Raw genomic sequence first — 26,766 nt, forward strand, 5'->3', positions numbered from 1 at the left:
AAGAAACCAACATGTGTTTAAAACCACATGACTTTCAATTTCATTCCTGTTATTTAATGGACTGGTTTTGCTCATGACACTGGTTATAGGCAACTACCATGGCTTTCGTTGTTGAGGGCAGAGAATAAATTGAATAAAGGACCAACAACAACACAACAATTTATGATGTGTACTTTCATGTTATTAATTTTATTTGAAAGTGTGAGTGCAGAAAGCAAAAATGAAATTACAAGGTGGCCTTCCCTGGGAAATGAAATGATCCCTCCTGTCACTCAGTGGGTCAGTGTGGCTGGCTGTATAGACACATAAGCACAGATATACATAAATACACACACAGAGGAGAAGGTAAGCGAGAGAGCATGTACAATATAGCTGTGCACAACTTGCACAAATGTGCCATAGATTAATTTTTGTCTTCCTTATACATAGAGCCTGTAAGAGTGAGTCACACTTGTGTCAACAAGCTGATGACTCTCCTTCCCTGTGGCGTACAACTGCACTGCTGCTGCCGTCGTTGGCTCATCTGTTGCAAATCTGTTGAGCTTATTTCTTTTTTGATACAGAAGGCACTAAATATCACAGAGGGAGGGGAAAGCTTAGATCTTTCCAAACAGAGACAGGCCAAGGCAGGAAGTCCAAACGGCGGGAAAAGTGTAATAAACTAACTGCACAATTTGATTATACATGTCTGCTCAAAAGTCCCATTGTTCACTGGGGATTACTCCCAGGTATAGGAGTACAGTATAGGATGGCAGCCTAAATCATTTGCTGTTTCTTTAACAATCTTCCGTAATCTCTGTTTGTAGCGCCACATCTCACTTTGCCCAACAGTAGGGCTGGCTCTGCTTATTCAGGGCATCGGTTGGAATCACATTCCAGTGGATACCAATGGGATATAAAAGATTCCTGGTTATTCTCCTTTGTTGCAGACTGCCTACCCTTCAACACTTCTCTGATGAAAATAGGGACACCCTATGTATTATTATTATTATTATTATTATTATTATTATTATTAATATATTTTACTATTCACACCCCACCCATCTGACTGGGTTGCCCCCAGCCACTTTGTACGGCCTCCAACATATATAAAAACATAATTAAACATTAAACAAACTTCCCTTATACAGGGCTGTCTCGGGGGTCGAATATTTATGATCCTGGACGCACAAAATCAAAACATTAAATATCAACGCCTTCCCTTCTTTTCATGGTTCATTTTACATATCATAAATCCCTGCACATTTTGCAGAAACGAAACAATCCAGTATAGCCATTGATATTTTAAGGATGTAAAAATGAGTGTACTTTAAATTGTAAAACTGACAATTTAATAAAAAATATATTAAAAAACAAACCAAAATCAAAACATTAAATAAATTCCTGGCTGCACGTTCTCCTGCCGCCTTGGAGATATTAGGATAAAACTTGTCTGTCTGTGTGTGTGGTTTTTTTATTTTCATGCAGCCTTAGCCGTTCATCAACCCGAACCGCCCGAACCAACCTCGACCTCGCTTCGCCTCTCAGCGAAGCCAGACCCAGCGGCAGCCCGAACAGCTGCGCTTTCTCAGCAGGCGGCCAAAGTGCGGGCAAAGGAACCTCCCCCGGCGGCTTCACTGCCCCGCACTGCACATGTGCAGCCGCTTGGAGGCACCACCGGAGCGAGGCGGAGGGCTTTGCACATGCCCAGAAGAACCGCCTCACCTTCCCTCCCCGTGCAGGAGCTTCTGCCGCTTGCCCAGCGTGAAGTTCTTGCGGGCGGCCACCCCCCCCCACCGCCTCGTTGTCATGCCGACTCCTCGCCGCCGCCGCCGCCCCCTCGCCGCCTGAGAGGAGCGCGCGCGCGCGTCCCCGTCTCTCTCTCTCTCCGCCCCCCCCCCCGGCACATGCCCGCCTCCCGGCCGCCGGCAGGAGCAGCAGTTGCAATCCCCGCGCATCACCCTCGGCTGCCGGGCGCTCCTGCCTCGGCGCGCTTCCCTCTTTCTCCGCCTCTAACAAAGGGATCGTCGGCGAGGCAGCCCCCTCCCCACGCGACCACCCACCCACCCTCCCCGGGCTATTGTTGCAGCTTCATCGGACGAGGGCCGGGAGATGGAAGATGGAAGGAGGCGACGGTGGGGTAAGGGAGTTCCGCCACCCGCCCTGCTCCGTCCGCGCCTTATTCCTTCGCCTTTCTTCGTGCGCCCTGGTCACGCCAGGCGCCCGGGGCTGAGTTTTGCTTTCTTACATAAATGCTGCCTGGGAACAGTTTCCTCTTTATGCGCTGCTTGGAGCCGCCGAGGCAAAGCCGTCCTCCCCCCCACCCCCCCTCTCCCGTTCCCGCTGCTTCTGATGTGTGTGCAAGCGAGCGAATGAATGAGAGAGAAAAGGAAATCTATAGGGCGATGCGCCTTGCGCTTTTACGCATTTCTAGGGTGCTTGGGAAGCTGTCGGGGGTTCTGTTGGCAACCGCGCCGGCGTCTTCAGGCCAGTTCCATTCTCAGGGGGCGCGGGTGGGGAGCGTGGCTTGCTTAGGCTGGGGGGAAAGGCACAGCTCAAATACCCGCACCTCTAAGACATCTGGATCTAGTGGAGAAGGCGGTCGTGTTTAGTTAGGCGGGCTTTCCTTCCAGGGTTGTTGTGAGGAAAAAGAGGAGCGCAGGTGGGGTGGGGTTTGGAACCATGAGCACCACCACCTGAGCTCACCTGAGGACGAGCGACCTGTTTTGAGGTCCCCTGCTTTGAAGTTTCCTGCTAAAATCTAAACTTTGCTCTGCAAGCTGTTCTGTGTTTGACTATCCCCACCCCTGAAGCATGAGTTTAGAACTGCCCTACCTCGCAGGCTTGTTGTAAAGATTACTGGGAATGTAAATGACGATGATGTTAATGTGAAGTGTATTTAACAAAGGTTGGGTTGTGTTTTGTTTTTTGCTATGTTTATGCTCCAGAGGCCGGAGCTTCGTTGTGTTTCAGCAGCGAAAGTAGCACGATATGGCTGTGATTTCTCCCCCGCCTCTTTTGATATTTAGCACCTGTGGATAAAAACTGCACAGGCCACTAAAATTATAATGGAAATGCTTCGACAGCCAAAACAAAGTTGCAAGTTGGCATGTTTTTGCATCTAATTTGCTTTGGTCGTCGCTTTGTCTTTCGCTTCCTCCAGTTTTGTAACTTTGTTCTCTAGGGCTGCAATCCTTTTCCTGCTTAACCAGGAATAAATCCCACTGAACTCAATGGGACTTATTTTTCAGTGCGCATGTATTGGGACAGGGCCTGTCCCTTTGTATTTTGCATAGCATCTAGGTCATTAGGCACATATCTACAACACTGGTAATTGTTAGGTTAACTGGGCTGTAGCCAACTTAAGTTCCACTCATAGTTAACCCGTTGAAATTAATAGACCTAAGTTATTAGCAGTGCCCGTTCAATCTCAGCGGGTCTGTTCTGAGTATGACTAACATTTGGATACAGCTCAGTTTATGTAGCTAATTAAATGACACATTTCTGTGTCTTGACATCTGGGCACACTTGGGCCATACATCTTATAACTGCCGCAGGACTTTGTCCCATATGGTCTTCTTAGTTGGTTGACAGCCCATTCTTAGTTGGTTGACAGCCTGCATCTGTCCCAGTTCATTCTAATTATATGCAAAAGAGCGCTCTGTCTGTGTGTGTGTGTGTGAGAGAGAGAGAGAGAGAGAGAGAGAGAGAGCGAGTGCTCTTTTCTGTTTCATCTGATTGCTTGAAACCTATTTTTAGTTCCAGAGATCAGGCTCAGTTTAACACATTGCAATGATGAACCTGGGGAATTTCCTGCAATAGCTCCCAAAAAGTCTGGACTACATTAAAGGCACTACTGTGAAAGAGAGAACTTTTGTTGAGGGTGGCCGTTGAGAAAAACAACGTGTAACTCCCTACTGACAACTTTTCAATGACTGGAAGAAGTATCAAGCGCTGCAGCCGTACAGCTGACTTAGACATGACTTTGGGTCATGTGTTCTTGATTTAAGGGAGACATCTTTCCCCATGAGCAATGCAAGGCAGTTCTCAAAAGAACTGTCCTGTGAAGGGTCTGGCTCACCCTAGGGGGATTTTGGACCTTCCTCAGGTTTTTAATAAATGATTCTCCAGTTTTTTTCTTTTATAGAAACAAGGGGGGGGGGGTGGAAATCATTGGCTGCATTCTGTCCACTGCCTGAGCAAGACTCCTGTACCCATTTATCAAATGGAACACAGCCATTGCCGCCTGCTAGTGTTTGGTGGGATTCTTAAATATCCAGTGGATGGGGATTTGTGGCTCCCTATTGCATGTCCCTGAGGATATATTTAGCAATGTGTGTCTGCCCTTTTGTAGTGGAACCCCAGTGCAAGACATGGAGAGCTCCGGCCAACACGCTGGCTGTGTCAAATGTGCAGTGATTCAGTTTGTGCCCATCTTGGCTACCATGATCTGGATTTGCCTTTCCTCTCTTCCAGTCTTGTGTACATGTTTGGTCCCACTGAGGTCAGCAGTGCACTTGGTGTACTTGGTTCAGAAGAAACCCTTAAATAATACTTGGAATATATACAGCACCACAATGTGTGTCACATATGTTCTTTAGGTAGCCCTTGCAAAAGTAATACAACAAAAGAACAACACCACAAACTGGCTTATAAGCATAAAACCAAATTTACTAGAATAGAGATAGACTTGTAACCATTCAAACAACAAACATACTAAGGCGCCATGTGCAAGACAAAGCCTGGAGATACTGTAAACATGGAGTGAATAAATGTACAACTGTATCTTAACAAGTTACATGTGCAGTAAACGTTATACAGACTGGATAAATGAGCATGATTACATGGTTAAAGGTGCAGCATCACTTTTTGGACTGATGAAGCGTTATTCTCACCAAGGTGGTGGCTTTGATTTGCCTTCCCGTGATTGCCTTCCCATGGTTCAGTCTTTGAAAAACAGCTTTGAAAAACTTTTTCATATTCTCCAGTGTGCTACCCTTGCCGTTATGGTGGCACGGGGTTGCCGTTCTGTGATTGGACTTACTCTACTTGTTGAACGGTTCATTTATCCAGTCTGTATAACGTTTACTGCACATGTAACTGGTTAAGATACAGTTGTACATTTATCCACTCCATGTTTACAGTATCTCCAGGCTTTGTTTTGCACATGGCACCTTAGTATGTTTGTTGTTTGAATGGTTACACGTCTATCTCTATTCTAGCTATTATTCTAACAAATTTGGTTTTATACTTATAAGCCAGTTTGTGGTGGTGTTGTTTTGTTGTATTATTATTACTGTCACCACATTTGATACTTTGTGTATATACTTTGCAGCCCTTGCAAAAGGCCCGCTGCAAAATATTTCAGTGTATTTTCACCTCTTTCTAGCTTCCAGATGCACTTTCCTTCAGGATATTTACTTCATTCTTTTCTCCACCTCCTTTCTCATTTTTCTTTTCCAACTGACACCAACACTCTGTGGCCAATTGAGCTGTCCTTCCTTCCTTCCTTCCTTCCCCCTTCCTTCCTTCCTTCCTTCCTTCCTTCCTTCCTTCCTTCCTTCCTTCCTTCTATCTTCTTTATGCTAATACTACCTCTTTGTTTTTTGTCTTCCCATGTTTTGGCTGTACAGTGGTACCTCTGGTTGTGGACGGGATCCATTCCGGAGCTCCGGTCAATCCCAAGGTTTTTGCAACTGGAGGTACTTGTTCTGCACATGTGCATGGCGCGGTAGAGTGCTTCTGCACATGCGCACGTGGCGAAACCCGGAAAAATACTTCTGGGTTTGCCGCATGCATATCCCGAAGGATATTTAACCAGAGGTGCGTGTAAGTAGAGGTACCACTGTAATTCTGTTTGCACTCATTATCTGAATCTGAAGTGGTGGTATTGTAGCCAGAAGATGAGACTGAGATAGAAAGCCAAGGAGTTAACCAGGAAGTCCATGGGTCTACATTATAAACTCATAATGACGCAGAGCAATCCATGCATGTTTGCTCAGAAGTAAGTTCTGGGGCTGGGCGACATCTTGTTTTCGACATCATGATATATCACCAACTAAATATCGCAATATATGGATATAACACAATGTCTGAAATAAGGATGGAACTATGTAGAGGCAGACAGTAGGGTTGGGCAAATATATGGTTCCCAACTTTGTGATATAACACCATCTAAACGGTGTGATAGACTGTTGTATCTCAATGTCTGAAATAAGGATGCAATTGTGCAGAAGCACTGGCTGGCTTCACAGTTTCCCCCACATTGTGATTTTTGTATAGCACACACGCACATCTTGAGTTGCAATATATTGCCAGGTCGAAAACTATGAAACCGATATCACAATATGGACTTCGAACTGGTTTTGAATAATATGTTAATCTATCACTAAGTCCTTGTAAGTTCCACTTGTACTTAAAGGTAAAGGTAAAGGGATCCCTGACCATTAGGTCCAGTCGTGACCGACTCTGGGGTTGCGGCGCTCATCTCACTTTATTGGCCGAGGGAGCCGGCGTACAGCTTCCGGGTCATGTGGCCAGCATGAATAAGCCGCTTCTGGCGAGCCAGAGCAGCACACAGAAACGCCGTTTACCTTCCCGCCAGAGTGGTACCTATTTATCTACTTGCACTTTGACGTGCTTTTGAACTGCTAGGTTGGCAGGAACAGGGACCGAGCAATGGGAGCTCACCCTGTTGCGGGGATTCGAACCGCCGACCTTCTGATCGGCAAGTCCTAGGTTCTGTGGTTTAACCCACAGCGCCACCCGCGTCCCTTTCCCTCTTGTACTTACTTTCAGATTAATTCTGCCTGTGTTTGCTGCTTTAGTGACACTACCTCAGTGTCTTCCTGACCATGCTTTTGAGCGGCATTTCATATATGACGGTGCACATGATCTCTGAGCAGGAAAAGCGTCAAGTAAAATGTGACTTAAGGGCATTTAACTGGTCAGAGGACTGTAGTCTTTATGTGCAGGCCTTGTGAGATAAATGGCATGCGAAGCTAAAGACTGTGTCATGACCCACAGGCTGCAATCCGGCCCAATTTGTTTCGTGAAAGCCTGCATACCCTCAAGATCCAAATTATAAGACGAGGAGCAGTAGTTTGTTCTGAGGTTTGCACCAGATCAGCAGCGGAGGCAAAAAAATAGCAGCTGGACTCCCTGACAATCTTTTCTGTGCTTCCTAGCCGAGACCACACTGCCTTCCATAGTATCGCTCCCTACGTCTGACCAGAAGATCCTCATAAAATTGCTTGACAGCACAGGAAGTCACAAAGCAGGGTTGCCAGAACAGATCTTATTTAGGCTCTGAATGACTTCAGAGTTCCATTAACTTTTTAAAGGGAGAAGCCAGATTCTGAGAATATCCGGCTCATTGCTGGAACTGATGAGATGCAACCGCTAATGCGCTGGTGGAAGGAAAGGAAGGGCAGCCAGCACCGAAAGCTCTGTGAAATACACCTAAAAGCTTAAAGTAACAAGACAGTGGAATAAGTTTTGCAGAAGGCTGCCTGCTTCAGAGGCAGCAGTAAATCAGCTGAAAAACACACTGGGCATCTTCAGTGCCACCACAAACTTCTGCTTGCTCAGAATCAAGTTTGTGGCCTTGCCTCTCGCTTATTTATTTTCCCCTCCCTATTGTAAATTCACTGAGCTATCCCGCTTTTACGGTTTCATGCTGTCAAAACAGGCATCTTTAAGAGTTGAGGCATGGCTGCTGTATATGCACCCAGACTTGGTACCTGATGGGATTAGGAGATGCTGCAGAATTGCATTTCAGATGCTGTTGGGTTGATGGGGGACAAGGAGGTTCCGCTGTGGCCCAGTGTTGGCCCTCCAGAAATTGGGCAATGCTTGTATGGGAAGGAGCTATAGCATGGTCCCGGGGCATTTCACAAGAACAAAGGAAGCTGCCTTGAATCAGATCATTGGTCCATCTATCGGGTAGAGCTTTGTCTACAGAAGGTCCCAGGCTCCATTCCTGACATCTGGTGAGGTTGGAAGAGACCCTGGTCTGCAATCCCAGAGAGTCATTGCCGTCAGGGTGGATAAAAATCAATAATCTTTCTGTTACCGGAAAAATCCGAGGGCTCCCTTGGACAAAAAGTAAAGACACCAACCAGAGTAAATTGGAGCAAATCAGCAGCCTGTAGGCTTGGTCTTTATTGAAGAAAGACTGTCGCGACAGGGTGCTCCCCTCACTTGCAGGTGAGAGGAAAGACACAGAAAAATGGTGTGCAAGACCTTATAAAAACTTTTGAAATTCCCATCCCCTAGGTCAAGCCCACCCCCAGAAACATCATGCATACATTACAGAAAGGAGGGGTTGAGGGAGGAGTTGGTGGTAACCTGAGTGTCTTGTCACCTGGCTGGTTCCTCCTTTCCCCCCTCCCCATGAGTCACTTCCAGGAGACAAAGGGGAGTTTGCAGTTTCCTGCCCCCTGAGGGAAGATCTGATCAGAGTCCTTTGTTTCAGTCCATGCTGAATCCACTCCCATATGCAAGTTCTTTGTGATCTTGATTGTCTTCTGTCTGGGACCATCAGGGTTGGCATAACAACTGGGCAGGGCTCCTGTGTATGTTCTGAGATGGTGAAGGGATTATGGCTGACCAGAACCAAGCCACCCCCCTTTGATAGTCCTTGTCACATGGAATAAAATAAAAATGGAACAGTGCAAATCCCATGTATGGTTGATTTTTCTATGAATTTATAACAGAAGTGTGGCGCATGCAGCGCGCGAGTGTGAGTGTGTGTGAAGTTTGCACAAACTGGATGATTGGGGGGGGGGTTCCTGCTACATTTCTAAAGGAAAAATCTTTCTATAGATAGTATTCTATTCAAGTTACATTATAGTCCAAAGGCTATTAATCAGGAAATGAGATTTTTTTCATGTGTGCTAAAACTCAGTCTTAAATTGTTGTTTTTTACATTGTTTAATGTTTAACCACATCAGTTAACAAACATGCATATGCTATAATGTTATTGTTTTAGTTAAATAAATCGTTTAAATTGTTATTAAGGAAATGATTATTTTTCTCCTTCCAATAAAGTACAGCAGAAAAGTTGTCCAAATATAAACAGTGAGCTTATTAAACCTCAAAATAAAATTTGTAATTATCTGTCTATGTATCTCTTAGTATAACCAAATCAGTAATTTTTTTATATAACTGTAAAAAATGCTCTGAAAATTTATTCCGGTACTTTCGGGTTCGGCATGGTGCGCAACCCGAAATCGCACAACCTGAAGCATTTGTAACCCGAGGTATGGCTGTATACCGTCTTTTTAACATGTGCCAGATTGTGATGTGTCCAGATGTGCGTTGGGTGGAGAGAAATGGTGCCTATCTCCCAGACGATCTGGTATGCTTTGACAATGTATACATAAGAATAGAAAAATGTGGTTTAAGAGATTTGTAGGTCAAGCTTATGCATGTTTACTGAAAAGTAAGCCTTGGTGAGTTCAGCCCTAGAAAGTGCGCATAGGATTGCTGTATAAGCTGTGTAACTAATAATTGGAAAGCGTTTTGCCGAAGAGCAAGGAAATGAGAGGGGTGTGTATGTTTGCCATTGCAAAAATAGTTCCCATCCACCCCCCTCTCTGTGTTTAAGAGAGAAAGAGGGAGATAAGCAAGGATCTTGCTTTGCAGGGTGTTCAAGGTCAGTCTGCTGTTTTTAAAAAATAAATAAATCCCACTCCCGCTTTGAGATGAGCATTGCCAGTGGAATGTGTCACAGTGAACTGAACATGTTTTTCTTCTATTTTTGTTTGCAGGGAGAAGCATTTGTTTGGGTTAACGGTGCATCGGCTCATTCTCAGAGTGTTGCCAAGGCCAAATATGAGTTTTTATTTGGTGGATCAGAAAATGAAAATATTTCAGAATCTGGTAAGCGTTGATCATTTCCCAAGTGCTGACTCTTGGGTGCAAGATTGTGCACTCCTTCAGTACTGGATATATATTTGTTTGTTTGTTTAAGTCAGACATATTGGTGTTGACACATCCTTGATCTGAAATTAAGGCAGGTATAGGAAAGGGAGCTCGTGGTCTCTCAAGTGTGATTATGATCGCCTCCCTTCATTTCCTCTACATAAGCCAAGAATGGAGACATGTGGACCTCAAGATTGTGGTTTGACTCCATCTCCAGTGGTCAGGGAAGATGGGAATTGTACTCTAATAATAACTGGAGGACCACCTGCCTTGGAAGTCTCCTTGGCAATTCACACCACCTTGGATGAGCAGTGAGTGGATCTACTGGAAATTTGATGCTTCACATCCAGACAAGTCCCCAAGGCAAATTGAGCAGATTGGTGAAACCCCAAACTGGATATATGATATGGCAGTAGGACAACCAGCCCCCACCCAATAGTTTGTATCCTGCCTTCCTACAAGGTTCATATGAATTTACCTGAACCTTTTGGAAGGTAGTGGGCATGGTCCACAGATGGGGCTGGAGATCAGGCTCTAGACTGGGCAGACAAGAATAAGAGGGCCAGAAGCAGGTGCAGAGCTGAAGCCAAACAGAAGGTCTAGATTCAAGGCAACAATGGAGGGAGCCAGAAACAAACACAAGGTCAAAGGCAGGCATGGGTTCACTATTGACTTATTTATTTATTGCACAGATTTATATACAGTGGTACCTTGGTTACGAACTTAATCCATTCCGGAAGTCCATTCTTAAACCAAAATGTTCCTAAATCAAGGTGTGCTTTCCCATAGCAGCGGGGGAGTCAGTTTACAAATGGAACACACTCAACAGGAAGCAAATCATGTTCTGCTTCCAAGGCAAAGTTCACAAACCAAAACACCTACTTCTGGGTTTGCAGTGTTCTTAATCCAAGTTGTTCATAAACTAGGCTGTTCTTAAACCAAGGTACCACTGTACCACTTAACATAAAATGTCAAAGTGGTGTGCAAGAAAGGATAAGGACGAAATAAAATTCTGAATAAATTGCATTAATCAATGATACGCCAACAGCTGGGGCCACACTTCAGGGGAGTCCTGAAGTCTCTGAAGCATCTGAATGTGAGAGGAGACTCCTGGATCAACCTATCCTGTTCAACGTCCTGTTCTCAAAGTGGCCAATCAGATGCCTCTGTTAAAAATTGCAGGCAGGACCCGAGCTTAGCAGCACTCTCCCCACCTGCAGCTTCCAGCAATTGGTATTCAGGACCATTCCTGCCTCTGATTGTGGAAGCTGAGAATTTGGAGAGTCAGCTGACCATATTCAAGCTGGGAGGTCAGCTGATTCTCAGTTCAGCTAGAAGCTGCAACCTATTTTGCCTGGCTTCTTGAGGATCCAAAATAGTGGTGTCCCAGAAGGTAGGGTGCTGGAGACTAGCTGCTGGCCCCTTGCATCGCCGAATGATCGGTTCCCATGTCTCTCCTCTTCCCCTGCAGCACGTTGGTCCCCAGATGTTGTTGCACCACAACTCCCATCATCCCTGACTACTGGTCATGCTGGCTAGGAATGATGGGAGTTGTAGTCCAACAGCATCTGGGGACCCACAGGTTGAGAAACACTGGTTAGCTGAACACGGGAAACGCTGTGCATTTCCTATCCCCTGTCGGAAAACCATTGGCAGTCTGGGATAGAGGCAGTGCACATCAACAGGTCCTTGCTTTGCAGGTTGTGTTAAGCTAAGGATTGCAAGGGAAGTTGGGAAGGGTGGAACAGAAATGGAACAGCAGGAGCACTGAGTCTGTGCTACTACTGTCTGTTTAGACACTGAGGTGTGTGATGGATCGTTGGTTTTTAAGAGAAGGTGGTAGAACATCGGGTGTAGTAAGCTTCTGTCTCTCGTTACACTCAATGGTTTGTGAAGTCCGCAAACCCTGGAGGTAATACCAAGGTCCACGTGGACATATTATAGCAAACGATCACTTCCATACTTTTCCAGAGAGCTGGATGGCTGTCACATGTGAACAGATAGCTGACTGATACACATCCACTTCTGCTGCAAGAAGAGCAGGGGGCTTGGATCTGGAAAACCAACGATCTCAGGGCTGCTCCTACAGGTACTTCAGTGTGGAAGCGCCCTCGGACCACAGTCAGTTCTTCTGCACATTGGGCAGGGGTTTTAAATACCGTATTGGCCCGAATATAAGCCGCACCCGGATATAAGCCGCACCTTTAAAATTGGAGGGGGGGGAAAATACCTGAATATAAGCTGCTCCATTCCTCGCTGCTCCTGGCTGCATACTGGGGGGGGGGGGGGGAGCTACACTGCGTGGCCGGCGGAGGCCTTTCCCCTTCTTCGCTCTCTCCCTTCCCAGACTTGGGGGAGAGGACAGGGGACTACGCACAGGGCGGGCACCGCTTTGCTGCACTCCTGGTGCTGTTTGCCGCACGCTCCTGGTTGCATACTGTAAGGTTGCTAATATAAGCTGCACTTTAACTTTTCACGGTCAGAATTTGGGGGGAAAGTGAGGTTTATATTCAGGCCAATACGGTAATTCTAGGTGGTGGTTTGTGTCTGTGTTTGCACATTAGGCTAATTTTGGCAGACCTGCGGAAGAAGGTTCTCTCTCACCCAGTCCCATCCTCGCTCTTTTAGGAAACAGAAGAAAGGGGAAAACTAAAGGAGCTTTTATCTGGAGCGAGGGGAGAAGAAAGGGGCCATTGATTCATTAGTGAAAGTTCCCAGGCGTTGGCGTTTCAAGTGAGGAAAACTCTTGAAGTGCCTCATAAGAAACATTTACTGACTTGTAGAACTTGGCTCGTGTCAAGAAAGTTTTTTTTTTTAAAAAAAATTAAAAACCCGTATTTGTTTATGGAACAGTCTTTATTCAAGAAACCCAGAGTATTGCTCACATTAATAGTGCAGTCATCATAGCATTCAGTCCACATAACCTCATGGTGGAGGTGAAAAGATATACGATTAGATTACTTAATAGAAGGGATGCCAACTGACTAAAGAATTTTGTACTCAGCCACCTGCCTCTTAGCGGATTGACTGCTTTTTTTCCATATGAGCCAAACAATATAGATGCCCTTGAAGAAAGTGCAATAAACTTACAACTGCAGAAAGGACTTTATGGTCTGAAAATAGAGACGATGTATGTACTTTTGTAACCCAAGATAATCTTTAATAAAAACAATTTAAAAAGAAAACTTAATAAACCAAAGCTCTCACTTTGCAAGAAAGGGGATCTAGAATATTTTTTTCATGCTCTGTTACAGTAAGACACTAACACTAATGCAGACCAGAAAGAAAATAAAAGGTGTACCCTCAACTTTCACTTCCACCAATAAAGATTACCCCCCCACTCACCAATTAATCAGATAAAATTTTGGTTGATTAATTTACTAGCTGTACTGATTAACTGCTTAAGGATCCCCGCTCCCCAATAGTATCTCATAGACTTACAGGTGATGGAGGGAACTATATATCCATGGCTAGACTTAGACTGTTATTATGAATTCTAATATCTATACCGCTGAAATTCACTATTCACTTCAGGACTGATTCTAAACTCAAGCCAATGTGCTTGAAGTGTGGCTAGGTATGTGTAAAAGGGAAAGGGACTCCTGACCGTTAAGTCCAGCTGCGGACGACTCTGGGGTTGTGGTGCTCATCTCGCTTTACTGGCCGAGGGAGCCAGCATTTGTCCGCAGACAGCTTCCAGGTCATGTGGCCAGCATGACTAAGCCGCTTCTGGCGAACCTTCTGGCCGGAGCGGTACCTGTTTATCTTCTTGCACTTTGACGTGCTTTCAAACTGCTAGGTTGGCAGGAGCAGGGACCGAGCAACAGGAGCTCACCCCGTAACCGGGATTTGAACCGCTGACCTTCTGATCGGCAAGCCCTAGGCTCTGTGGTTTAACCTATAGTGCCACCCACGTCCCTTAGGTATGTGTACATATCTCTGTATCTTTCCTTCTCCATACTGAATGCCATAAAGTATGCCATCTTAATACACCTCCGCTGCTGCAGTTTGTTAAATGGTTATCTGTGCACTGCAGCCTGTGCCAACCTGTAGCCAATCCAGTTGGTTTGGATTGCAATTCCCTGTGCTGGCCATGGCAGAGTTGGGGTCTCATATTTCAACTGGTGCTCTGTGTGATGCCCAAACCTGCTGCCCTCACTTCTCTCTATCCATTCTAAATCATAGTTGCAGTGCCCCCCAAGGCTCTTTGCCCAGTGTGACTGGACTGGTTTTGCCCCCCTAAATCTGCTCTGGTCTTGGCTGCAGCTGATGGAAGTTTGGTCTAAGCAACAGCTGCAGGGGCCACATATTCCCCACCAAGAGACATCCATTCCCCCCTCAAATTTAGGCCCTGAAGAAGGAGATAAATCTCCAAATGGCAGCTCTACTAGAAACTCACTAGGAACAAAATGTTGTCAACAACCCAAAGAGGAAACTGTGTCAGCCAGAGACTCTATTCTGTGAAAGCTAAACGATACAATAAATCTTCTGATCCCTAAGATGCCATGTTTTTTTTTAAAGTTTTTTTTAACAAGCCATCCGTCAAAGGCAAAAATGGGGATGAAATAGGGAATACCAGTTATTTGTGATAGATGCCTGCTGGGGAAATGAGCTGTATGCCTCCGATGTTCTACTGTGGTTGTCGTTAGCAGAAAAAATTTAGTAGTTTCACCCGGAACAACAAGCTATTTGACAGCTTTGCAAGGAGGAGAGCCAGCGTGGTGTAGTGGTTAAGAGCAGTGGACTCGTAATCTGGTGAACCGGGTTCGATTCCCTGCTCCTCCACATGCAGCTGCTGGGTAACCTTGGGCTAGTCACACTTCTCTGAAGTCTCTCAGCCCTACTGTTGTTGTTGTTGTTGTTGTTGTTGTTGTTGTTGTTGTTGTCCTTCTTCTTCTTCTTCTTCTTCTTCTTCTTCTTCTTCTTCTTCTTCTTCTTCTTCTGTTTTCAAGTTTTTTTTTCATTGGATCTGAAACGGATGCATCTTCTCCTTCAATCTTGCATCATGAAGGTCCTGCAAGAATTCAGAGACCTAGAGCTTTCATTTGTTATTGGCCCCCCGGCTTAATTTTGTGATCGGTTTTAATCTGCAATTAATTCTTTAAGGTGATTAGCTGCACTGATTATTTGATTAAAACGTGGAGCTCTGCTTATTAAGGTTTAGCCATGAAAATATTTGCTCAGATATTGCCAAAGAGTTTAAAGAGGCATGTGATTAAGAAGGGCATGGTGTTCTCCAAATATGTGAACCCACCTCCCCAATTTGATTCCCCCTCCTCATTTAACAAATGAGGAGTATGGCACCTGCAGACATTTGAGTTGTCAGAAAGGTCCCTTATGAATTAGCACAAAGTATCCTATGCTCTTCTGGCTTTGCAAAAACGACAAGTTAATTAGCACGCAAAAGCCCAGAAGCAAAGTTTGTGCACGTGTTTTAAATTTGTTTTTGGTTGTCGTTTTGTTCAGGGCCCACTTGCTTCCACACAGGCCTCAAGTTTAGAGCTGCAAGCATTCCTCAGTAGCTCTAACAAAGCTTTACGTGATAATCAGTGAAGATCAATTTTAACGGGTGAGGCTGTGAATTGAGAAGGTGGGGCCTTTGCACAGTCGGGGAGTACTGGGGTGGCGGCACTTTGACATCGAAAAGAGGACACAGATTCGCAAATGCTTGTTTAGATGTATAGATACAACTTTATTCATAATTGCTAGAATTTCGAAAAAAAAGTACAATACAGTGGTACCTCGGGTTAAGTACTTAATTCGTTCCGGAGGTCCGTTCTTAACCTGAAACTGTTCTTAACTTGAAGCACCACTTTAGTTAATGGGGCCTCCTGCTGCTGCCGTGCCGCTGGAGCATGATTTTTGTTCTCATCCTGAAGCAAAGTTCTTAACCTGAGGTACTATTTCTGGGTTAGCGGAGTCTGTAACCTGAAGCATCTGTAACCTGAAGCATATGTAACCCAAGGTACCACTGTACATCTTGCCACAGTGGGAGAAAATAAGGAAGTGGGCTGTGTGCCTTCTCATCTTGCTATTAAGGCATTAACTGTTGGTGGGAATCTTCAACACCGCTTGTTCTTCCTTCTTACAGTTCTTTGTCTCTGAAACAAACTTGGGCCAGACACCCATTTGGCTATTATTATGATTTTACTTATTACATTTATTCATTACTTACTCCAAAAATGTCTCAAAGTGGTGTACAGTTTTAAAAACATACATGATACAGGCTGTGTTCGAAATTCACAAGGTGCTATTGGCCACTTGCAACCGAGCAAAGATGCCCGGGCGCCAAGATGGCGCCTGACGTCTCTACCATCTGGAGGTACATGCCTGAGGATCCTTGGATCTTGACTGTTTTCACACACTAGTAACACATCCTGTAGAAGTCTATCCGTCGTATTTTATTTGCACAATCGCAACGAATTTCGGGAACCAAAAAGTCATGTGGAAAAATACGACTTTTGAGCCGCCTGGCCCCCAAATGGCAACTAGGCATTCTAGTTTTGGCGACTGTAAGCCTGGTTTGAGAAGCCATTTGGCGCCTAGCTTATATACCTAGTTTCTAACACTGGATACAGGATTTAAAATGCTTCCAAAAATATATAGAATTGACTGAGAGCTATAATAAAAAGGACAAATTGTACCGAACCATATGAAAAGCTGAACACCAATATGGGCTTCTCGTTGTACCCTTTGACCCCAGATCTCCTCCCAGTCTCACTATTTCTCATGTCCCCAAATTCTCCTCTCCTGCCATCGCATGCCTCTTGCCTCAGTGAGCAAACTGGCTACCAAATTCTGCGCCAGTGGACGTTTCTGGACGGAAACTTTTTCCTTCATATTTTCTCCCTTTCCTAATGTTTTATTTCTCTTTTCTCTCTCCTTTGCTTGTCAGACTGTTTTTTGGGTGTGTGTGTGTGTTGGTTTTCTTTGCAGTTGATACCATCAGCAGAAACAGAGCATCTGGGTCCTAGCAGATTTGTTCTTTCAAGGGCAGTTGTTTCAATGTCCAAGCTATATACCCTCACAGTAGTTAGGAGAAAGTAGTGTTTTGTGTGCTTGTGTTCTTCAGACACTTAATTTTGACTGCATAATCCTATGTGCGTCCACTAAGAAGAAAGCCCCACTGAATTCAGTGGGACTTACAGAAGATTAGAGCTCTATTACTGGCATTTTCTCCCTGTAGCAAAGTAATTCTGTCCATAAGGTTAATGCTGTAAAGTGGCACCTCTAAAACAGCTAATGAACCCTTTTGCCCATCTCCACTCCACAGTATATTTTCCACTGGAGATGTTGTGGTTTTATATACAGTAATGCAGATTTGAATATGTGCGATAGGCTTCATAACCATGTTTATGATGCTGGAGGACTGCAAAAAGAGATGTCATCTGTACCATCATTTTTTCAGGATAGCGTGATCATCTGCAAATCTACCTCCTGTGTACTTACCATACGTAGACCACTTCCCGCTCCTCCCATATAAACTGTGGTTTTGTCTCAAATGGCACGGTTACTGGAGTGACAGCCTCGCCCCATTCCAGAGGTGATGATTTCTTTGTCACAAGCAAATGGCTTGGAAGAAATCCTGAAAAGGTTTGTCAGGAGAGCTGCAGGATTATCGTAGCCAATCATTACAGAGAGATTTGGTTATTTGTAGCTTGGCTAATGGGATGTGTGTGTTTTTACATTAATATATTAATGCAAATCACTTTACTCTGATTGGTTACGTCTCACTGAGGAGTTTTACTGCAACACTCAGAATGCTGTTGAGAATTCCGGTCGCTCAAGCAGTTGGGGAAATGGCTTCAGGAAGTCTGGGCTGCCTCACTCCTCTTTTCTAAAACATATTCTTGGGTTTGGGGAATGGCACACACACCTGATTCAGGAAGTGGTTACAGAAAATGGAAGGAAGCATTGCATTTTCTCTAGTGGCTTTGTTTGGTCCAAATTGAGTACAGTGGTACCTCAGGTTACAGACGCTTCAGAACTAACCCAGAAATAGTACCTCGGGTTAAGAACTTTGCTTCAGGATGAGAACAGAAATTGCTTGGCAGCGGCGCAGCGGCAGCGGGAGGCCCCATTAGCTAAAGTGGTACCTCAGGTTAAGAACAGTTTCAGGTTAAGAACGGACCTCCGGAATGAATTAAGTTCTTAACCCGAGGTACCGCTGTCTACATTTCCAGAGTTAACACTAAATACATTACTTCTGGTAAATGAGCCACCATAGCTGGTAGAGGGCCGTGAAAATTTGTGTCCCAGGCTTTTTGGAATTGTCTACCCATGTGCTCAGGGACGCGGGTGGTGCTGTGGGTTAAACCACAGAGCCTAGGACTTGCCGATCAGAAGGTTGGCGGTTCGAATCCCCGCGACGGGGTGAGCTCCCGTTGCTCGGTCCCAGCTCCTGCCAACCTAGAAGTTCAAAAGCACGTCAAAGTGCAAGTAGATAAATAGGTACCGCTCTGGCAGGAAGGTAAACGGCATTTCCGTGCGCTGTTCTGGTTCACCAGAAGCGGCTTAGTCATGCTGGCCACATGACCCGGAAGCTGTCTGTGGACAAATGCCGGCTCCCTTGGCCAGTAAAGCGAGGTGAGCGCCGCAACCCCAGAGTCGGTCACGATTGGACCTAATGGTCAGGGGTCCCTTTACCTTTATCTTTACTACCCATGTGCTCTCTGAAACCAAAGGGGCGGCACATTGGTTGCCAGATGTGAAATACATTGGCATTGTTTCCAGCTCTCCCATCCCACTGAACACTTCATAGCCCAAAGCAGCATGCAGGGGCGTAGCTAGCTGCTCTGGCACCCGGAGTGGTGTGGGTGAGGTGAGCTGCCCACGGGGGTGGCGTAGTGAGCTGCCCACGGAGTCCGCCTGGTGGATGCAAGCCCCACGCTGCTGTTTCAGGCAGCGCAGGGCCCCGAGCCACCACATCACTCCCAGCAGAGATGCGCGGCTCCTGCGAGCTGCAGGCAGTAAGTGTCGACCGCCGCGGTGTGCCATTTTGTCACCCCCCTCAAGGATGACACCCGGGGCGGACCGTACCCCCCCACCCTTCCTATGCCCCTGGCAGCGCGCATGTGTTTGGCTAAATATCCTCTTGCCTGCTTTGAGCCTCAGTTCCCTCTCTGGCCTCTGTGTTGCAACTGACCACGTCTGGCTTCCAGAGGGCAACACCACACAGTTGCTTGATAAGAACATAATTCTGTATGGACCCTTTGCTCAAGTTATCCTGTGTGACGCACAAGTATGTGTCAAAAAGGCAAGCTGGCAATGTTTGTGATTGTTTAACTGCGAGCTTCTAATAGGCACCGGGGGGGGGGGGGCCACTGTGAGAATGGGATACAGTGGTACCTCGGGTTACATACGCTTCAGGTTACAGACACTTCAGGTTACAGACTCCGCTAACCCAGAAATAGTACCTCGGGTTAAGAACTTTGCTTCAGGATGAGAACAGAAATGGCACGGCGGCAGGGAAGGCCCCATTAGCTAAAGTGGTGCTTCAGGTTAAGAACAGTTTCAGGTTAAGAACAGACCTCCGGAGCGAATTAAGTTCTCAACCCGAGGTACCACTGTACTGGACTACATGGGCCATTCTCTGAAGCCAGCAGGGCTCGTCTTACGTTCTAGTTGAATTTGCAAATTGTAGCAAACTGGCTTTCCTGTAATTTCCCGCAATGAAATACAGTAATCCTAATGAATTATAGTAAAATGTTACATCAGTAACTGCAGTTTTTAATTAATGCTAAAATATTTTAGTCAATGAATGGGTGTAATTAAAAAAGATGAAAAGCAAAACGATAGGCAAAACATTTGTTTTGATTGTGGTTTTAGTAGCTGTTCATGTTTTTCTTCTTCTGTATTTCCTTTGTGAACCACCAAGTGAAACCATATTATGTAGCGACCATAAACATTTAGTATGCAAATAAATAATGTAGTTCCTGTTTTACTTCCCATTAAGTTGTGTTCCACAGTCAGGCTTCCTTTGCCCCACTTAAATTATCTGGCTGAGATTCTCTCACATACAAATTAGTAATGTTCACTTTTTGCTGCTTATTAATTGAGATCCATTTGTAGCAGTTGGATTACCCTGATATTTGACTGTGGGCTTCCGAGAGGCACCTGGGTGACAGCGTTTGAATTACCCTGATGTTCTTGTTTTAAATCACAAAATTGGCAGGGGTTTCTCCCCTTTGTGCTAACAACATTGAAGTTTTGTGCTAAGACAACTGCATCCTGTATAGCCTTTATAATTATGCAAAATTGTTTTTGTGTATGCTTTACAACTCTGCATACTGTACTCTGGTCTGGTTACTTATGAGGAGAAGCATGGAGGTTTACATGGCTCGCAGTATGGCCTAGTTCTCGAGTCACACTCGAGAACTACATAGTTAAAAGCAAACCATGGTTTACTGTGACTGCAAAGCATGCTGGTACATGCTACTGACAAATTCTTGTGCTTATCCGCTGCTCCTTCTGCTGTTGTCATCTTTTATTGTCAAAACCCAGGATCACGGTCTGTTTCTCTCCAAACAAACTGCAAATGCTAAGACAAGAACAAACTTTGGTTACCATTCATGAGAGAGAAACAAATCACGAGCCTGGGTTTGGACATCACAAGCCAACATCTGGCTTGTTTCCTGATGGCGCAGCAGCTGGAGAAGAGCCCAGTGAGAATTTTTCAGCAGCATGCCCCAGCATGTTTCTCATTTATAGTAAACCATAATTTGCGTTTAACTATGGTTTATTGTGACATGCGAACCAGGCTAATTCAAGTATATTTTTGTGAAGTCATGAAGGAAAGATATTTGAGTGTGAGTGTGTAATTTTTTTATAAGAAGATAGCTGATATTCTATGCTCAGTACAGTGGTACCTCAGGTTAATTCGTTCTGGAGGTCCGTTTTTAACTGAAACTGTTCTTAACCTGAGGTACCACTTTAGCTAATGGGGCCTCCTGCTGCTGCCGCACCGCCGGAGCCCAATTTCTGTTCTCATCCTGAAGCAAAGTTCTTAACATGAAGCACTATTTCTGGGTTAGCAGAGTCTGTAACCTGAAGCGTATGTAACCCGAGGTACCACTGTATTGTCTTTTGCAGTTTTCCCCTTTGCTCCTGTAAAGTCCTGGCATATACATTGCCCTGACTATCCTGAATTCTGTGTGCACATGTATGCATAGCACGGGGGGGGGGGGGACGGACACCTATATTGTAAAAAAATATTCAGAACCGGAATAGACATAATATGGAAGCAGCAGACAAGCATGGTGAGCTTGCTTTCATTTGTAAATCCATAAAAGAAAAGGCTCAATTATTGCGTGCCATCATTGATTGTGTGTGCGTTGCTGTGTCACTGGTATTAATGCACCGGAACTTCTCCTCCTTGCTTTTATTTGGTTATTTGCTTTACGATGACGCCTAACAAGGAATAAAATTAACTCTCGTTAATCATTAATGTCGGCTGCAAAAATCCTATCCAGACAGTAGATCTTGATTTTGATTTTGAGAAAAGCTTACTGTAGCTATTCTGCTACAAGCTGCTGAGGTGGACTCATCTTCAGCCATAGCTGGAAAGAGACTGCAGTCCTTTCTCCAGTTTCATAATGCTCAGAATGCTTCCATTTACATCACTGTGTGCAATGCAGGGCAACGGGCTGCTGCTGCTGCTGCTGCCGCCACCGCCAGGAAATTTGAAACTATTCTGAAATCCAGTTGACTTAGAACGGCAGCAATTGAATTAAGCTTGCATCCTTATTAGATAAACTGATGATCTGTGTGTTTTCATTGACCAATGGGTAACTGCTGGAGCTACAGTAATCTCTGTGAGTAGTAGCCTCTGTTCAACAAAATTATATCTTATTTGTTCAGGGAGATGATAGGGATTTAGGGACACGCGCAAACTCACGCACCCACAAACGTGTGTGTAAAAGAGCACTCTCTCATTTTCTGCGGGGGGGAGGTCTATGAATGTGCTTTGCTTCCCAAGCTAGTTTCGGGCATTCAGCTGACGGTCTCCCTTTGGCTTTTTAAACGTGTGACATATAGATCATATTTATTCCAATGCTCAATTAAGTTTTTGGATTCTTAAAAGCCCCCGTCATCAGGAAAGACGCCAGCTGCTTCCAGGCTATATTCGCTGCAGTGGCTCAGCTTTCTCATGCAGTCTTATACCTCAAGGAATAAATATGTTTACCAGAAAGAAATAAAACTTATGTTGGGAGGGGGAAGAGATAGACAGCAAAAGCGTTTACCTGGGGGGCGGGAAGGGAGATTTACCCAGTTCCTTTTCAGTATGCATGATTTCCCTGCTTTTCTTCCATGGAGTGGCACCTAAAATGTTGTAGCTGTGTTCCTTTTACTGGTCTTGTTTGTGAGGCAGTTATATTGGGCTGTCGGGCCGGGGAGGGTGGGTGAGTGGAGGATTGACGTGATATGCTCGCTGTTGAACAAGACATGATGCTGTGTGGCTTGATGGGAACAAGGGAGGAGTTTCTCTTAAAGAGCTTGGAACACTTTAAAAAAAGCTTTTGTACCTGAATAGAATGAGGCACTCTTGGGAGGGGAACAGAGGACTTTTAAAAAAGAGAGCGGACAGACTTTTAAAGAATAATCGCATTACTGCTAGCACAGCGAAGCCAGAGCACAGCTTTAATCCTCGCATAAGTTCATTTGCAAGTGAAATTAGAAATTGAAAGTGAGGTTGGCTCATTGCTCCTGATTGACAAGTGGTAAACTGTCCATTTTTTTTTTTTAATGCTACCATACATTTCAGCTATCGGTAATCATATCAGTGCTAACACCTGCTTGGTGCTGTCGAGTATTTCAGAGTGTTTCCTATTGTTATGTTATTCTTACAACTACCCTGTAAGGTGGTATTATTATTCCCATTTTGCGCTAAGGTGGGCTGATGGAATCAGGCTGCCGTGCGAGTTTGTGGATGAGCCATGATCCAAATCTGGAGCTTTAATGATTCATAGCTCAGCCTCTCAACTACAAGATTATATTGAAGAGGCGTTGAAAAGTGCCGACTGCTAGTGGTATGAGTGGAAATCAGTCTCTGAATCTTATGACTTTGGTTTTGCTCTATCTCATATAATGCTTAGAGCAGCAGTTCTGAAATCTCATGGTTTTCTGGACCATTTAAAAATTGCCAGAGGGCTTGGCAGACCACTTAATACACTCCCCACCCCTTTAGCCCCATTGTCATAAAACAAAACAAAGCAAAAACCCAGCTCTCTTATGGAATCAGAGCCCCTTTAATTGGTAAAAAGCTTTTTTGGGAAATTGTTGATTGCACCAGCACCGTAATATGGAAATACAGTGGTACCTCAGGTTAAGAACTTAATTTGTTCTGGAGGTCCGTTCTTAACCTGAAATGTTCTTAACCTGAAGCACCGCTTTAGTTAATGGGGCCTCCCGCCGCTGCACCATTTCTGTACTCATCCTGAAGCAAAATTCTTAACCTGAGGTACTATTTCTGGGTTAGCGGAGTCCGTAACCTGAAGCGTCTATAACCTGAAGCGTCTGTAACCCGAGGTACCACTGTAATGGGATCTAGGCCAGAACCCTTTTACCCTGCTTGATAAATCCACTCCAGGTTAAAAGCCACTGATCCCTATTGTCAGAAAAAAATAAGGCCAAGTAAAGTATTCTTGACTGCTCTTCCACAACCTTTCATAGACCACCTGGATGGACTGCCATTCCTACCAAAGTCCGTAAACCACACTTTAGGAACCCAAGGACTGGGCTTAGGGGTTCCATGGTTATTGTGCAGGACAGATTTAGATCTGCACTAGCCCTTGAAGCCTTACCTCTAGCCTGTGGTTTTCTCTTTTGGGGTTTCCTCATTTCCTAACAGCAGAAGACTAAACCACCCTGTTTCAGATACAGCTGGAGATTTTTTAATTGGCAGTGAAAATTCACCTGCAGCAGGCAGGATGCAAAATTATATGACCGCCCGAGTGGCCATTGTCTCACCACCAGTGATTGTGTCAATGTGACCTCAGGTCCACTTGAATTGTTTCCTAAGCGACAATTGTTCAGTTGTCCTATAGCAGCTATTGGACACATGGCTCTGGGATAAGGCAAAGGAAGCCGCCTGTCAACAGGCTGCCAATCAGCACTTAGTGGCCTGGACCACCTGTCAACAGGCTGCCAATCAGCACTTAGTGGCCTGGACCACCTGTCAACAGGCTGCCAATCAGCAATTAGTGGCCTGAACCATCTGCCAACAGACTGCCAATCAGCAATTAGTGGCCTGGACCACCTGTCAACAGGCTGCCAATCAGCACTTAGTGGCTCGGCCACTGAGCTATAAAGCGGGAATGCCCTACTTTAAATTTTGCCTCTGCTATGGCCCCACTAGGGCCTAGATCTCACTAGTGTGGTAAACACAGGTGTTAAGCTGTACACATCTGACTGAAGGTTGAGGCATATGTGACTGAATAAGTACTGATCCATGCAATACATGAATTACAATATAAGTTATTTGCACATTAAGCCAGATAGTAAGAGTGTCTAGACCAGCCTTCCTCAGCCTTGTGCGCTCTAGATTTTTTGGAATATAGCTCCCCAACCTCAGCCCTAGGTTGGGGTAAGCCTGACCCGAAGTGGAACTCTTCTCCCCTGAAACTCATTCTTTGGCAAGCTGCTTCCTTCACTTGCAAATTTCCAGACCCAAGCCCATGAGAGTTGGGGGAGAAATGTCTGGAATCCTGTTGGGTGGTGTTGGGAAGCATGTTGGAGGGACAGAAGGGGGAAAAGACTTTTTGAAGAAAAGCAACGGAAGGGATTAGTGAGAAGATGGTGCTTTCTGAGTGTGTCTCAGACTGTGCCAGAGAGAGCCTCTACCTCACCCTAGACCCAGACTGGAGCTCATGAGTGGAACAGGGGCATCCCTCTGTGGTTGCCGTGGGCATCAGAACTACTCAAGGTGCCACTGCAGAGCCTCATGGTGCTACAGACGAGAGCAAGGCCCCTTTTCTCCCACCTGGGGGAAGGTGAAGGGCAGTGGCAAGCGCACATTTGGGCAAGCCACCTAGCCTCTCCTTAAGCTATTGTTCCATGGGTTACTGAGAAACTGTATCTAAGGACACTGAACACTTAAGAAGCATTATACGCAAGTGTAAAGAGGATGCCGAGCAATCTAGAAACTGAATAGCAGTTTTCTGTCCTTTGAGCAATGCCTTGGTACTTTGCTGATCAAGAAAGCATCCTTTAAACTTGCTACTCAGGAGAAGGACTCTGCGGCTTCTGTTTATAAACAATCAAAGCCATTATTGAATCCGAACAATGGGTGCTACTGAGTGCTGATCTCCTTTGGGAGATCTGCCTTGTTGGCTTGCTAAGTAGTTCAGTTTTCAGCCATCTGGAAGGAAAAAAAAGGTAAACCTACTATTCTAAGCAGCATTGGGGATAACTATGTCTTCTAACATTTATGGCACATAATACAACCCCAACCACCCCCAAAACAAAAACAAGTAACATTAAGTAGCATGGTTCACATACCACCCTAAACAATGGTTCATTCATTCATTCATTCATCATTTTATTTGTATGCCGCCTTTCCATAATTAAAACAGTGCCCATGGCGGCTCACAACATGACAAGATTTACATAATTGCCAACATAACAAAAGTCATAAACAATAAATAAAAAAAAATCAAAAAGTACACAACCAAATGGAAAACAATTTCGACATAATAAAATCTAAAACAGAGTTTTAGATGCGAGTGGCGCTGTGGGTTCAACCACAGAGCCTAGGACTTGCCAATCAGAAGGTCGGCGGTTCGAATCCCTGCGACAGGGTGAGCTCCCATTGCTCGGTCCCTGCTCCTGCTCCTGCCAACCTAGCAGTTTGAAAGCACGGCGTTTCCGTGCGCTGCTCTGGTTTGCCAGAAGCGGCTTAATCATACTGGCCACATGACCCGGAAGCTGTACACCAGCTCCCTCGGCCAATAAAGCGAGATGAGCGCCGCAACCCCAGAGTCGGTCACGACTGGACCTAATGGTCAGGGGTCCCTTTACCTTTACCTTTACCTTAAGAGTACAGCATTAATATCAATCACAATTTAAAATGACATAGATAAAAAATAAAAGCAATTTAAAAACAAAACAAACAAAAATGGAGCCCTCTCTGCCTAGCAGCAGCGTCAGCAGTCCTTTATGGTGCCTGTCAGGCCCTGCCCCAAGCCAGGTGGAGAGAAGCAGGGCCGGGCCCTTCAGGCTCCCAGCAGGTCAGTCCTGGGCAGCAGCAGCAGCAGGTCAGTCCTGGTTTAAAGTAAACACTTAGTATTTTGGGGCACACTGCTTAAAAGCCCCTGCAGTTTTGCTCTCCCACTCCTGCTGATGCTGCACAGGGAAGGAAAGAAGGGAGGCTTGTCATTATGTGGGAACCTAGCCTCATGGTTTGTTTCTCTGCAAACAGCCAGGAGTGGAAGTCAAAGGTTGTTCATGGCCTTCTACACGTGGTTTTTTCCAGCGGAAACAAAGCACCTGTCCAGTTCTTATGTAGTGACAACACAAACTGCGACTTGTTTCCTCCCCAGCGTGTCATCAACAGGAGCAGGGAAGGAGCAAAGTGTGAGGTGGTAGGTGTGGCTTCAGTCTCTTCCTGCTGGGTGTTTTTAAGAAGCACCAGTGGTACAGAAGGGGATCTTTGTGTGGTGCAGGTGTGCATGATGCTGGCAAGCAGGTGAGTGGATTTATTGAGCCAGTTTAGCTTGAACGGCTTCCTTTGAAGTGTCTGGCTCTTGGGGGTTTTCAGCTGGTGAAGAGAATTCTTTGTCAGGCAATTCCTAGCCCCTCTCTCAGAACTGCAGCTCCCCAGAAAGAGGTGATGGCAGACTGTTTGGAACTTTTAAAACTTGG

At 45.3% G+C, this 26,766-nt stretch overlaps 1 protein-coding gene and 1 long non-coding RNA gene across 4 annotated transcripts in view; one reads left to right on the forward strand and one right to left on the reverse strand.

Moving 5' to 3' along the window:
- The first annotated feature begins 1,924 nt into the window (after positions 1–1,924).
- Positions 1,925–26,766, forward strand: part of PSD3 (pleckstrin and Sec7 domain containing 3) — a 148,616-nt gene continuing 123,774 nt past the window's right edge. The window contains exons 1-2 of one of the 3 annotated variants that reach the window (XM_081844887.1): positions 1,925–2,119; positions 9,753–9,864. In XM_081844887.1, the coding sequence (XP_081701013.1) occupies positions 2,099–2,119; positions 9,753–9,864 (133 nt within the window). In that variant the 5' untranslated portion in view covers positions 1,925–2,098. Of the gene's footprint in view, positions 2,120–9,752; positions 9,865–21,673; positions 21,720–26,766 lie in introns of those variants that run through there. The other 2 variants (XM_081844885.1, XM_081844886.1) reach the window with 2 other exon arrangements.
- On the reverse strand, positions 15,880–24,028 carry LOC309332567. The gene is made up of 3 exons (XR_014152183.1): positions 23,709–24,028; positions 17,356–17,491; positions 15,880–16,017 (listed from the first exon to the last, which is right to left on the reverse strand). It is a non-coding gene; the product is annotated as an uncharacterized lncRNA (long non-coding RNA).

The sequence above is a fragment of the Podarcis erhardii genome (genome assembly GCF_964252035.2).
Source record: "Podarcis erhardii genome assembly, chromosome: 17".
NCBI lineage: Eukaryota > Metazoa > Chordata > Lepidosauria > Squamata > Lacertidae > Podarcis > Podarcis erhardii.